Here is a 14095-nt window from a genome sequence, read left to right on the forward strand (position 1 = left end):
GAACAGACCGTCCACCAAAACTGAGCAACCGGGCAAGGAGGTCAGTGGACAGAGAAGCCACAAAGATGTCAATGGTAACTCTTAAGGAGCTACAGAGTTCCACAGCCAGGATGGGAGAAACTATCCATATGTCAACTATTGCCCAGGTGCTCCACAAAGTTGGGCTAAATTGAAGAATGGCATGGAGAAAGTCATTGTTGAAAATCCATAAGGCATGTCGGATGAGACCAAAACTGATTTTTTTGTCCTAAATGCAAATGCAAATGCAAATGGAACAAAACCAACACTGCTCATCTCCCTGAAAACACCATCCCCATGGTAAAGCATGGTGGTGGCATTGTCATGTTATGAGGATGCTTTTCATCAGCAGGGACCAGGAAACTCAGGATTGAGGGCAAGATGGATGGAGCCAAATATAGCAAAATCCTAGAGGAAAACCTGCTTCAGTCTGCAAGAGATGTTAGACTTGGGCAGACCTTCACCTTTCAACAAGACTATGATGCTAAATACACAGCCTAGGCAACACTGGAAGGTTTTAAAAACAAAAAGCCAAGTGTCCTAGAATGGCCCAGTCAAATCCCAGACCTCAATCCAATTGAAAATCTGTGCCAAGACTTGAAAGGTGCTGTTAACCACTGGTGCCAGATTATACAATAACAAATTGTGAAAAAGTCCTTGGGGGGTGAATACTTGAAAATAGTATGATCCCAAAAGCCCAAGACCTTACCCATAGAAGTGCCCTCGGACAAACTCCTGAATCCGTGCTTTATTCATGGAATGTAGATTCTGGAACTCGTGCATTGCAGAGAACTTCTTGACATTCAGACCGTTGGGTGTAACGACATCTGGAAAACACAAACAATTAGGAATAGTAACCTCTCATAAAATGATTACCTGAGAAACAAACCACAAACAGTCCATTCTTGTACCTCTGTTCTTTCTCTGTAGCTAAGAATTCTCTGTCAAACCAAAAGCTGTCATCAAGCATTGGATTTTGTAATTAATTATTCAATTTGGGCTGCAATTAAGTCAAAACCTTAACCCTGTCACTACTCACAAATTGTACTGTTTTTTTTTCTTGTCAAGTTTCCTACAACTTACATTAGGAGTATAATGTAGTATAAACATATCTGCAATTAAGTTTTTGTTTAATAATTTTGGGCTAATAATGGAATTAAGTAGTGGGGTTTTTTTTTAAACACATGCTGTAAGGCAGAGGTGGAAAGAGTACTGAAAAATGCTACTCAAGTAGAAGTACTGTTACTTTGATGAAATTGTACTCAAGTAAAGTAAAAGTACTGGTATAAAAAACGACTCAAGTAAAAGTAAAAAGTATCTAATTACTAAGTTCAACTTCAAGTTACGTAGTTACTTTTAAGAAAGCGTTGTCACATGATCTCCAAGCAAACTAACAATATATATGTAGGTATGTAACAGTAAAGTAACAGTTCTATTGTTTTAAAAGTTTGTGTTATTCATGCATCCATTTTTAAAACTGCTTATCCTGGTGAGGGTTGCAGGGGAAGCCAGAGGCAATCCCAGCAGGCATAGGGCACAAGGCAGGAACACACCCAGTATGGGATGCCAGTCCATCACAGGGCAAAACACACACAGGGCAATTTAGAGAAGCCAATTTACCTAACCAGTATGTCTTTGGATGGTGGGAGGAAACCAGAGTGCCCAGAGAAAACCCACACAGACATGGGGAGAACATGCAAACTCCACACAGACAGGCACCCCAAGCCAGGACTTGAACCCAGGACCCTGGAGCTGTGAAGCAGCAGTGCTAGTTTCAGTGGCAAACCATGACTATTGGAGCTCGGCCCTCAGTTGCAGAAAAAGGTCTGACGTCATACATATAGATAGAGAATTTGGATGCCTGTGTATACAGAGCATGACTTGAGACCTTTGTTTTGCAGACTTATATAGGAGAAGCAATTCTTTGATGACAGAGTCAAATGGTCCTAAGCCATTACCTTTGTTTTTACCACACAACCAGTGATCTAAAGTTGAAATAATATTTTACATATTGTAATCAAAATTATATGAACGAGATAGCAACAAAAAGCAAGCTGTACATGAAAATAAAAAGTCCACTCACCATTATGATTATCATTTAAAAACGAAGTCCATTCTCCTGTCCTTCTTTATGAAATGGGCAATGGCAGGTTCATATAGCTTGTCTTTTGATTTTAAATCCAAAAGAAGTTCTTTTTCGATTGAGATCAAAGCCAGGGCTGACAGTCGGGCCTGTCCAGTGGTGTTCCTGGACTATGTCTTGATCACTTTTAGTGCAGAAAATGTTCTTTCTACTGATGCTAACAATTTAGCCACCACATTGTCCTCGATTACTCTCTCTGCAGTTGCCATCGCCATCGTCACATACACTCACTGCAAAAAGTTAGCCAGCTATCTAGGCTCAAGCATGAGAAAACAAGATAAGGCTTGCCATTGACTCTGAATTTATGATGTATACTTAGGCCCTCTAGAGGGCCTTGAGGCATCATACAATTGTCCCAGCTATTACAAGACAATCTGTGATTGGTTGATTCTACTGTCATTCCAAAAAAAGTCAGTGTCAATGACGTTGGGTGGTGCCTTCTATTCAAACCCTGAGGGCCTAGCCAATGAATGTTGAGCCCAGTTATATTATTTCTACCAAAAGACTACCAAAGAAAAATTCTGATTGGATATTGCTTTCTCTTGGATATTAACACAAAGTGAAGAAATTCTACAGGAAGATCATTAAGACAATTTATGAAAACAAAATTACAAATTATAATATGTAAAAATATATACAGATTTGTATCTATCCTTAGGCCCTCTCTGAGGGTATAGAGGGCCCTGACGGTTCCCCAGTGGTTTGTTTATTGTGGGGAACATCACTGCTCAGGACAGGAGGCCGTATTTGGGACAGACTAAAACAAATGACAAATGAGGAAAATTGTCAGTGTCCCGGGATTGTACATCAGGAAGCGTTGTGTAGGAAGGTGCTGAATATGGATAATGAACGCACACGGTAACAAAAACTGTACATTTGATCAGGGCAAGAGGTTTAAATCACCGCCAATTCCAGGCATCCCTTGAGGAGCTTAATGTTGAATGTGGCGATTTGCCTGATCACACAGAAGTGCGCTGGCTGAGTCGGGGCGTAGTACCCAAAACGGTTTTTGAGCTACAGGGAGAAATCAGACTTTTTCTGCAAAACAAATTCAGACAATCAGAGCTCTTGGATGAAAGATGGCTGTGTGATCTTGCATTTCTATGTGATGTTACTGAGCATTTTAACACCTTAAACTTGAAACTTCAGGGCAGTAAACAGATTGTAAGAGATGTACGACAGTGTGAAAGCATTTAATCTTAAATTATGTTTATGGGAGAAGCAAATGCAGCAAGGAAACCTTTTCCATTTCATGACTTGCCCAGCCATCTCTAACTCTCTCACAAACATCACTATTCCCAGTGCTGCAAAACGGAGCTTTTTGTGTAAAGAGTCTGAGCGCTGCTTCTCGGATTTGAACAGCAATTCAGTTTCCAGCTTTTCTGCAACCTGTTTTCTATCGATGTGAACAATGCTCCAGAGGACATCCAGATTGAATTGAGGGAATTGCAATGCAATGACACACTTAAGGCGAAGTTCAATTCCATTGGCGCTGCAGAGTTTTAGCCCTTATTACCAGTCACGGTACCACAGACCCGTCAGCACGCTGCAGTCCTCTCAATGTTTGAAGCACTGTGCACATACATCCCCCCAAACATCACGACTGAATGACAGCCATCTACACTCCATACTGAAGATCGCTTCAGCACAAGACATTACACCGGACATTGACAAGCTAGTCTCATGAAAAAGGTGTCAGGTCTCCTCAACAAATGAACCCCCTCAGAGCAGCAATTAGGTCAGATGTGTGTTTTGAATTATCATAAATGTGTTAAAGATTAAGTATAATTCTAATTCATTCAAATTTAGAGTGTTGGAAATTTTGTTATAATTTTGTGAATTTTGTGAATTATAAATAGGGAAGAGCAAATATTTAGGCGGCCCTCCAATGAAACTTGAAATGATCATATGGCATGTGGGAAAATTTAGTTTGACACCCCTGGCCTATAGTATTATGCAACATGAAAGCGCTTTGAAATGGCTCTGTCTCTAGTATTACAGCTGTACATCAATGCAGTAACACGTTTTTCAAGACTACAGTGCCCTATAATATAAAATAATTAGCACCAATCAGGTGACTGATCAAACATTGATACAGAGACAGGGCAGGCAGACGAGAGCTATAGCAGGTGCAAATCTGCTAATAAAATTAATAATGACAATAATATATGAATATATGACTTGTAGAAAATCAATTTCAGAAATCAACATGATTATAACTCTTTCACAATGACTAATTTCTATTACAAAGCCCAGATTGTCGGCTATATTGTAGTCAGTATATCCAACCACATAAACTGCAGGTTCTGCGGTTGGAGAAGAAAGTGTTTATGACTTATTACATTTGAGGAATTCACAGCTGAAATGCCGTATAAGTATTTAATTCAAATGTTTAGTGACATAGAAGAACGGATAAGCGGAGGAGATATTTACTGTCTGCTGTCGTTTTTTTTTTTTTTGATACTTGAATTGGTTTGAAGAAGCCAAATAAATAAATACATAATCACGAACCTGTCTTTAAATTCGATGGTTGAAATTAAACGCTCGTTTCGATTTCGATTAAAAAAATGTACACCCCTACTGACTAATACTCGGCTAGATAGCTAGTTAACTCACCTCACTGCTGCTGGACTGGAGGACTGACTTCAAATCTTTCATTGACTGACCAACCGTAACATCACAACACACACAGTGTTGTGGACGGAATGCTTGACATTTGAATGTATTGCTCCTTCATTTATTGGTCTTTATGTCTGTCATCCACATTTTTTTCCAATGACAGCCTAAAAAATGTGTACTCTGTAATGAATGCCTTTGTAAAAGTACAATACTTAACTTAAAACATACTTAAGTAATTTCCAAATTTGAAAAATACACGAATAAGCTACTCAATTACAGGAACGAGAGTAGTTGTAATTCGTTACTTTCCACCCCTGCTGGAAGGTCCGGTGCAAAGGTATTTTATAAGCAACAAAACAAACAGCAGGTGCCTGAGTAGACACAGCATATCAATTAGATCTACTACTATGTTGCACCTAAACTAGGGAGAAAATGGGTAGTGACTATTTACAGTGAGACTTGCCCAAAATCTGACCCAATCCTTTTCCTGAACTTGCAGGTCTTATGCTTAAGGACTTGCATATTTTTCATGATTTTACTTATGAAACTGTGTTCCGGTCATGAAAAATGCAGTGTCCCATTCTCAGAGTCTCTTCAGCACCCACAGGAAGACGGTAATCGGAAACAAATTGAAAATATTCTCAAGTTAACACCTCCACCCATTCTCCCACGCCTCCACACACACACATGCACACACACGCACACACACGCACACACACACGCACACACACGCACACACACACAATGAGGGCCCCCACCTGGCTTCCTCTTGAGCATTTGGTCAGCCTCAATGGCAGTGATCTGCGACACAGTGGTGAAAACGTGTGTGCAATGCACCGCCGCACGCTCCATGCAGTAGCGGTGATAGATCTGACGGTCCCCCGCCTCCTTGTCAATGTTGAACTGGACACCGACAGGGACAAAGATAGGGACACACAGACATAGACGCACACAGACAGACAGACATCGACAGAGACATAGACCCAGAAACACAAGCATGGACACACACATGGAGACAGACACAGACAGACAGACACAGGGGTGGGTAAGACAAGAACAATAATACATTTTCTATTTAATCAAACAGCCAAAACACAGGAATGGAGACAGCACAATTCTGAGTCAATGCAATACAGGCACACTACCATTTTGTTATTGTTTTATCCAGGCATTTCATATTTCACTTTCACAATCCTCTCCAAGTAGAATTTTCTTCCTCTGCACAGCTTGAGAAACAAGTGATGTAAATGCAGGATGAATTATTTCAACTGTTTAAAGTACAGAGCCATTCTGATTGGGGAGAGGAGGTGGTGGTGTCACTTTAAATATATCACAGAGGTACTCTGATAAAGCTTCAGCATAAAAGGTTAAACATCAATTGCATAGTTCACAGGGGCCAAAGCTTATCAGCGAGCAACAATCATGGAAATTTCCTCACTAACCTGAATCCCACAATGCTTGCTTAATACCAGCCTTCAGGGAGCTGCCCATCTGTATCATGTAATTATTGCACATCAGCCCATAAGTTTAACATTTGCTCTTTGGGCCAGTCTGACCTTTATACATCCAAGCAGAGCCTCATTAGGTCCTCTGATGTCTTAGTAAGTGTTACAGTTGGACAAGGAACATTTGAATGCACTATACATAACCGATCTTGAAAAATATTGCTCCCATACTTCTCATAATTGGTCAGGTTACCAACCTATAAATGTCAGACTGCCTTGTTATGGGGAAAATTCAAACTCCCTTTTCAGAAAGGAATAGCCTGTGTATAAAATTATTGCTGTAAATGTCACCAGAATAAATAGATACATAGTAAACAAACAAACAAACAGACAACTGTACAGAGATTTTTGTTTTTGTATCATTTGTTCATAGCAATTACTCAAATAAGTAAACAAATATCGGAATTAGTAAAACTTTCTTGTCACATAATAAAACACTTGTGCACACATAATTCATACATAATGACATATAGTATTCAGATCTACTTCTTGAAAGATGTTGTACTTCATGACATATAACCCTTGTCCTTTTGGAATAAATTATGTTTCAGTTTTCTGTCAATTTAACCGTACTATTTATGGACTAACTGTGGTTTAGAAGTAATTAATTGTGCATGATGTTTCTACAAAATAAAGGGTTTAAAGTGAAAACAATACCCTGTGTTTGCAAGTATCCAGACTGCATCCAGTGTAAAGACAACTTTAAGGAACACAACCCTTGCTCAAGGGTGCAACATCAGTATCCCCCACGACTCTCCGCTCCGAGTCCAGAGCCCTAACTGCTTCTCCACACTCCACACAATATCATGGTTTACTATACCACTCCATGCCTAACCCTGATCTCACTTTCTTCTTCTTAACTTAGTGTGTTTTTTCCCATGATACATTATATTTAAAACCTTTACAAGAGAAGGACCCTAGAAAGCTCAATTTACACCAAAATGGGGATACTTTTGCCTGAAACACAGGAAGATTAGTGAGTGCCACTGACAGGCTGGTACCCAGTGGGTTACCTTGTCTAGGTTGTTGTAGAAGTCAGCATTGCCCGCACAGAGGTACCGGCCCAGCAGTGTGGCATGAGTGGTGAAGATGGTTGCTATGGGGATCTTCCGCGAGCGTGTCAGAATGAGGCCGGCTCCTGCCTGCCACTCGTGGAAATGGGCGATTACATTAGGCTTGTCCTGGAACTGGTCTGTGAGCTGCAAGCAGAGCAGATGCAGCACAAGATGATTCCTGCTGTGTGGGACAGGTCAGGACAATGGAGTGGAACAGAGGACATACAACACATATAATTTCCAATGGAGCCCCGTAAAACAGGGCTAGGGAACCCTCCACTACAAATATTATTTCAGACGGACTCTTAATTATATATAAGTGGTCAATTAAGCAATTAAGATGAATTAAGGTCTGTTAAATTAATACAATTCCAGCTTGAACAAAGTCCTATTGCACAACAGAATGGGATTGCCAAGGTTGTGCCCACTGCTGTTAAACTTACTGTCCTTTCATCACTGAATATGTATTCTAATAGCTTAACAATATGAATTAAAACCTGCACACACCCAGGCAGACAAGTCTTCAAAAACAGACAAAAAAACAAACAAAATAATGGATGTAAGGTTGACAGTGAGAGAAGTTCATCTCACCTCCTTGAAGAACCAGGCTGTCAGAGATCCAAAGATCAGGGAGTCGTTGGCCTCTCTGTCATGGAAGGGCAGCCCAATCCCACAGGTATCCCAGAATTCCCCTTTCCAACGGTCCAGGTTCCAGGCAGCAGCACCGATGTCAAACAGGATGACAAAGGGACTGCCCTCGATCAGCCACCTCCCGAAGTACAGCTACAAAACAAACAAGTGTTTTTGTGTGTTTTTCTTATATCAGGGGTACGCAGTGTTGGTCCTGGTGGGATTGAAGTCCAGGAGGTTTTCCGGGTCTCCTTGATTCATGTTGCACCTTACTTACTTAATAAATGATATATGTTTGTGATGCAGCTAGACATATAGAGAATATAGATGTTCAAGTGACCAACTAATGTTTCTTCTACAATTATGTATAATTATGGAATAAAACATCCAAAATCCATACTGTACTTAAATAACAATGTCAGGTTCTAATGATTTATATATATATATATATATATATATATATATATATATATATATATATATATATATATATATATATTTATATTTATAAAGTCATTGTGAAGTTTTAAATAAATAAATTACAAGGCCCATTATTCTGTTTCATTCATTATGGATAACTGCTTCATGCAGGGTCATGGCGAGCTGGAAGCTAACCCAGTGGGCACAGGGCACAGGGCAGGGTACAGCTTGGGCAGGATGCCAGTCCATCACAGGGCACAAACGCCTCTCACTCACATGTCTATAGGGAGATTTAGTGTAGCCAATCAACCTTTAGCAGCTTCTCTTTGGGATGTGGGAGGAAACCAGGGAACCCAGAGAAAACCCACACAGACACGGGAACATGTGAACTCCACTTAGGCAGACACCCAATACCAGAATGGAAAAGGACCCAGCAGCTGTGAGGCATCACTCCTAATCACTGTGGCAACATGCCGTAATAAGTGAGCTTCTAAGTGCATTCATGATGAGCTTAAAATTCACTGAGAGTGTAGGAAAAGTAGAACCTTTGGTAGCAAAAATAATTTTCACAACACTGAAATGCAACAGATGAGTCTTTCGAATGGGACAGGAGCTCATGTTTATTATTTCCAAAATAAAGCTTCTCTGCAGGCCTTACTCTGCCCTCTGCTGGAATAAACATAGCATTGACTGTGGCTGTCAGGTTCATGCAGTGTTTACAGGGTCCTCCATAAAAACAGAAATCAATGTCATATTGCAGTGTAAATTTGCAGTTTTGCGAGTGCAGTCGATGAGAGAATACAGGGGTGAATGTTATACTGAAACATTCAGTATAATTAGATATTAGAGTAACACAGGGGTAACTGTAAAGTCTGTAATGTAAAAAATGTTTACCTTAATTATTCCAGTAGCATTTTTTCCAACATTACTGTCTCCTTCTCCCCTTGACTTCACCCTACTTCAGCTCAGGGTTTTACTTTGCTTTCTTATAGCCCATTTAACAACTTTTAGAGCTGGTTTCACAGATACAGATTATCCCTAGTTTTGGATTACCCAATGTTATTTTACTGCTAATCAATTTGGGCTGGCCATGATTTCAAGCTAGAATCTTCCACATTAGAAATGAGTGCCATACCCACTGAGCCACTAACACCACTTTGTAACAGTAAAGATAACAAAATGTATTTTGTGATTAAGTGCCCAGTCGGATCAATTGTCCTTTAACAGTAGTTTTCAAATTTATATTTCAAATATATCCTAATCATGCAAAAATTACTAAAATGCAAGTCAGCAAGCCCTGTAATTATTTAAGCACAATCTTTGGCTGCATTTTGCACTACCCACCAGCTATATATATATATATATATATATATATATATATATATATATATATATATATATATATATATGTGAAAAACAACCTGATTTCCATATAACAAGGTCATCAAATCCTTGCTTCCTAACAAGAGAATGGGTGTCCTAGGCAATTTACAATAACATACTGTAAAACATCACAGTATTTTACTGTAAAGAATACTTTACTATACAGGTACATTTAAACTGATGTTTTACTGTGTAGCACACACTCTTGTGTGTTATTTTGTGAACATGTTACAGTACATGTAAACATGTACTTAAGGTTAGAATTACGCCTTGGTTCCCAGACAATCCTGTGAGGAAATCAGCAGGGTAGAAATAATTTGTCAGAGAACTCAGCCCTGCCAAACAGATAATTGGATAGGCAGGAGAGCATCAGTAAAATAATGCCAAATGACTGGACTTCCTTCTTAAGTCTCAGAAAAAGTAATCTGCCTACTAAGGGTTTAACCTTCTGGCCTTGACTGTTCCTCCTCAGTATTCCTGCTCCCATGTCCCCAAGTGGTGCAATACATAAACACACACAGACACCACAATTGGTAGGCCTAACGTCATTTTGTGAGGAGATACTGTCTTTGTGGCGACACTTTCTCCAATTTTGTCACCACATTGAGAGCATACACACATACACACACACAAGCTTTGGAATTTTCCAAATTAGGATTAGAAACGAACAAACACACAAACACACAAACTGACAGACAAGCCAACAACCCCAAAAATATTCAGTACAATTACCTGGCAGCCGTTGTTCCTCAGGGTTTCCATAGCCTTACTGACTGCAGGGTTGGGAGGCTCACACAGCTCCACTTGCGTCTTCACATTGTGTTCGAAGTATGGTCCCACCATGAAGAAGTTCTCCCCCCACTCGTCCACTGTGATCTTAGCTTTGGTCTGAATCACGGTGTAGATTCCTCCCACTGCATTGGGCAAGGACCAAGAGCAAACCAGAAATACGTGAGAAAGAAATGTATTTATTTATTGTGTGTTTGTTTGTTTTTGTGTTTATTTATTTTAAAGCACTATACAGCTGGTGTCCCATATGGAAGACTCGGATATTAATAATATGTGTTTATGTTTGTACAGTTTCTTATAAATATGCCGGTATTAAAAATCTATGAAAATATAATATATATATATATATTGTAAATATATAGGTCTTCATTATGGGGACAAAGATCAAACATTCTCCTTATCACGTCCCAGAGGTCCACTGCTCCATTCAATGGAGATTCAAGGTAAGCAAGTTGCTATACTCTGTTTGGGTATAATTACAGTATCCCTAATTGAATCTAATTATTGCCCAAATCCAAATCCTAATCCTACAGTCTAGGACAAACCTTAACCATAAATTGACAACAGCCCTACTATTACATTTAGGGTCAGGTTGGACACGGGTTTGGTGGGGTTAGGTCAGAGTAAAATTGATTTGTTTCTAGTGTAAAATGTAGCTTCAGGAACCTGATGAAATATTTTGCCCTGCTCTCTATGTACATAATGTTTAATATTTAACTTTGAAATTCACATTTTCCCAACTTTCAAAGCAGAGCCATATAAATATTTGCCTTGAGGGTAAAGAGTGTTATTTGTAAGAACTTTACCTCTAGCAGGGAAAACACGTGATTGGAGTCCAGCTCGTGCATTTAAATTCCCCAGAATAAGGCATGATTTTTTCCTAGCTGGATTAGAATTACACTTCAGTTTATTTTATTTTATTTTTTATTTAATTTAATTCCAACACTGGCAGCTTTGGGTCCCCATTGGAAAGCTTTAAATACACAAACTGCATTATAAACAAAACATTTATTTTACTTTATTGTATAGCATTTGATTGTTTTTTTTGTTTTTTTCTCACTTTCCACATGAAAACTCCTTAACAATTAAATAAATATGCTGCACTCAGTAGACATATGATGCCACCTATGGCTTAGTTTAGAAACTGCAGGTTCCAATTTCTTTGCATGTGGAGATTTGATTCCTACCATGTTGAATAACTAAGACTGTGACAGTAGCTTTACACGAAACTAACTACTGGAACATGTCTGATCAATCCCAAACATGCCTGACCTACAACTGCCATGTACGAGTCCTGTGTTAAACAACAAAATGATCAATTAGGCAGTTAGCAAATGTCCTTTTCATAATGAGCACAGGCAGCTTCTAAAGATGTACAAATCACAAATGTAGCTGCCATGGAGAAGCTCAATTTGAGTATTTGTTTATTTTACCATGTACGTGAGGCACTGCAAACAGACACTTCAATGAGTTATTGCATAACATGAGAAAAGTCGGCTTCTAACTGAGGGATAATCCTGTATTTCCAAGGGAGCTAGAGGAGATAAACTCAACATCAATTATTAACTGGTGACAAAAACCTCCCACTACACATGGAAACACATTATAAGTGGCAGGGGTAAGATCACTGGATCACAGATCTGCAATCTGGTAATTGGAAACAGGATGAGAGTCATCTTGTTTGTTAAAGGCTTTTTTCTATTAAAATTCACATTGATATAAATATCTCAAAGGATATAGCATTAAGAAAAAGAATTACAAGGAAGATGCCGTTCATCCAATTACCTTCCCTTGAGCGATGATGAGAACATTAGGAAACTCAAGGCCTGAATTGCCCAAAAGACAAATATTGTTATAAAAAAAGTCACACATTGTACTTCTTTATATATATATTTATATTTATACTCAAGGTTTCTGTGTCCTCTGATGCCATTTCAGGCCCATGTGGCTGCTGATTTTGTCCTGTAATGTACTTATTGGGCATTTCAGCTGTGCATATCATAAAAGGCATGCATTTATTAATTATTTAAACACTTGATTTGTTTTTTCATTGTATTTTTACTCCAGTTCTGATTTTAAAGAGGAATCCAGTGCTTAGTCCCCACATGCTGTAGACAGTATATTAGCTGAATCTGAAGGACGTCTGTAACACATTTTAAAATAAATGAAACATTGTATGCATCTCACATACCCATTGTTTTCAGTCTCATGCTATATAATATATCTTTATATACATATAGTATGTGTATGATGGAGATAGAGAGAAAGAGAGTGAGAGAGAGCAAACAACTCAATTCATAAGCATTAGAGATACCTTTCAAATATAGCTATAGGGGAATAGAAAAAGGAGAAACGTTAATGATAACTTCTGAAAATCATACTGATAATTAAATGCTGCATGAACTTTGTTAATACTGAGCATTGCTTATTCATCATTATTTAAAACACCTTACTGTTAAGATAATAATAATCATATTCATAATAATAATACAGCCATCAAACTGTGACTTAGCTTTTATAAAGGATGCTGCTATTATTAGACCATTTTCTTCTTAGTGTGCAATTGACCATTATGTTACTAGGCCTCTTGGCACGAACTGGTTCCCTGGTTATACCACAAGTGTTCACCCAAAAGGCTGTCCTTCACTAAACAAGTGCAGTGCTGGCTTTGCGCTGTATATTACACACCTTTGTTGGTAACTTCCCAGGCGACTTCAAAGAGCAGTAAATCTTCCACAGGTAGATCTTCGTCCTCCCATAAAGGTAGCCCGTTTAAGGACGTCATGGACAGAGATCTGGAGAGCGGCATCTTGGATTGTATGTATAGCCTGGACGAATGAATCTATCGGAAAAGTTTAAACAAATTTTGTTTCTCAATAGCAAATATATATATATTTATATGTCAAAAAACTTCTCTCTCTGGTATATAAAAGAGACGCTGGCCGCTACTATCCGTGTCTCGCCTTGTCGAGTGTTGAGAAGATAATAGGTTTTACAGTGTCTGTCTGCAGGAATTAAATGAAATGCAATCCTGGGGATTTTCACGTACACAAGCCGGGGTAGTAGACCTTGCTCACTGGAGCCCTGTCACGTAAAGACGGAGTGCTCCGCCTACATTCATTACAATCACATCTGTGACACAGGGACGTCAAAGACACCTCTCAAAACTGCTGTGATGCACTTTAAAGTACAATCCACAGTAGGATCACACACACACACACACACACACAATGAAAGATAAAAACAATAGCACGCTGACTGAAGAGGGATAGAGGTTAACGACGTACACAAGCACTCTCGCAAGATCAGCCTGTTTCTGGAAATATCAGTCAGATAAAGCAGTGTTAACTTATTGTTGTTATTATTATTAAAGACAATTGAAATCCATTGGAGAACACTATACAAATGCAAAGGCAACATTAACAATATTATACGTTGTGAAGAGCTATGCTATGCTAATGCTACTACTACTACTAATGCTGCTGTCACTAATTGTGAATTGTTTCATCCTTTGCCGACCTTTATTTTAAATC

At 38.9% G+C, this 14095-nt stretch overlaps 1 protein-coding gene across 1 annotated transcript in view; it reads right to left on the reverse strand.

Moving 5' to 3' along the window:
- The window catches only part of gys2 (glycogen synthase 2), a 32233-nt gene extending 18621 nt beyond the window's left edge, over positions 1–13612 (reverse strand). The window contains exons 1-6 of the mRNA XM_066705621.1: positions 13251–13612; positions 10506–10687; positions 7932–8123; positions 7299–7484; positions 5539–5683; positions 728–845 (exon numbers count right to left, since the gene is read on the reverse strand). Of these exons, the coding sequence (XP_066561718.1) occupies positions 728–845; positions 5539–5683; positions 7299–7484; positions 7932–8123; positions 10506–10687; positions 13251–13371 (944 nt within the window). The 5' untranslated portion in view covers positions 13372–13612. The remainder of the gene's footprint in view (positions 1–727; positions 846–5538; positions 5684–7298; positions 7485–7931; positions 8124–10505; positions 10688–13250) is intronic.
- Between the last annotated feature and the right edge of the window lie 483 nt (positions 13613–14095).

The sequence above is a fragment of the Amia ocellicauda genome, chromosome 5 (genome assembly GCF_036373705.1).
Source record: "Amia ocellicauda isolate fAmiCal2 chromosome 5, fAmiCal2.hap1, whole genome shotgun sequence".
Classification (NCBI taxonomy): Eukaryota; Metazoa; Chordata; class Actinopteri; order Amiiformes; family Amiidae; genus Amia; species Amia ocellicauda.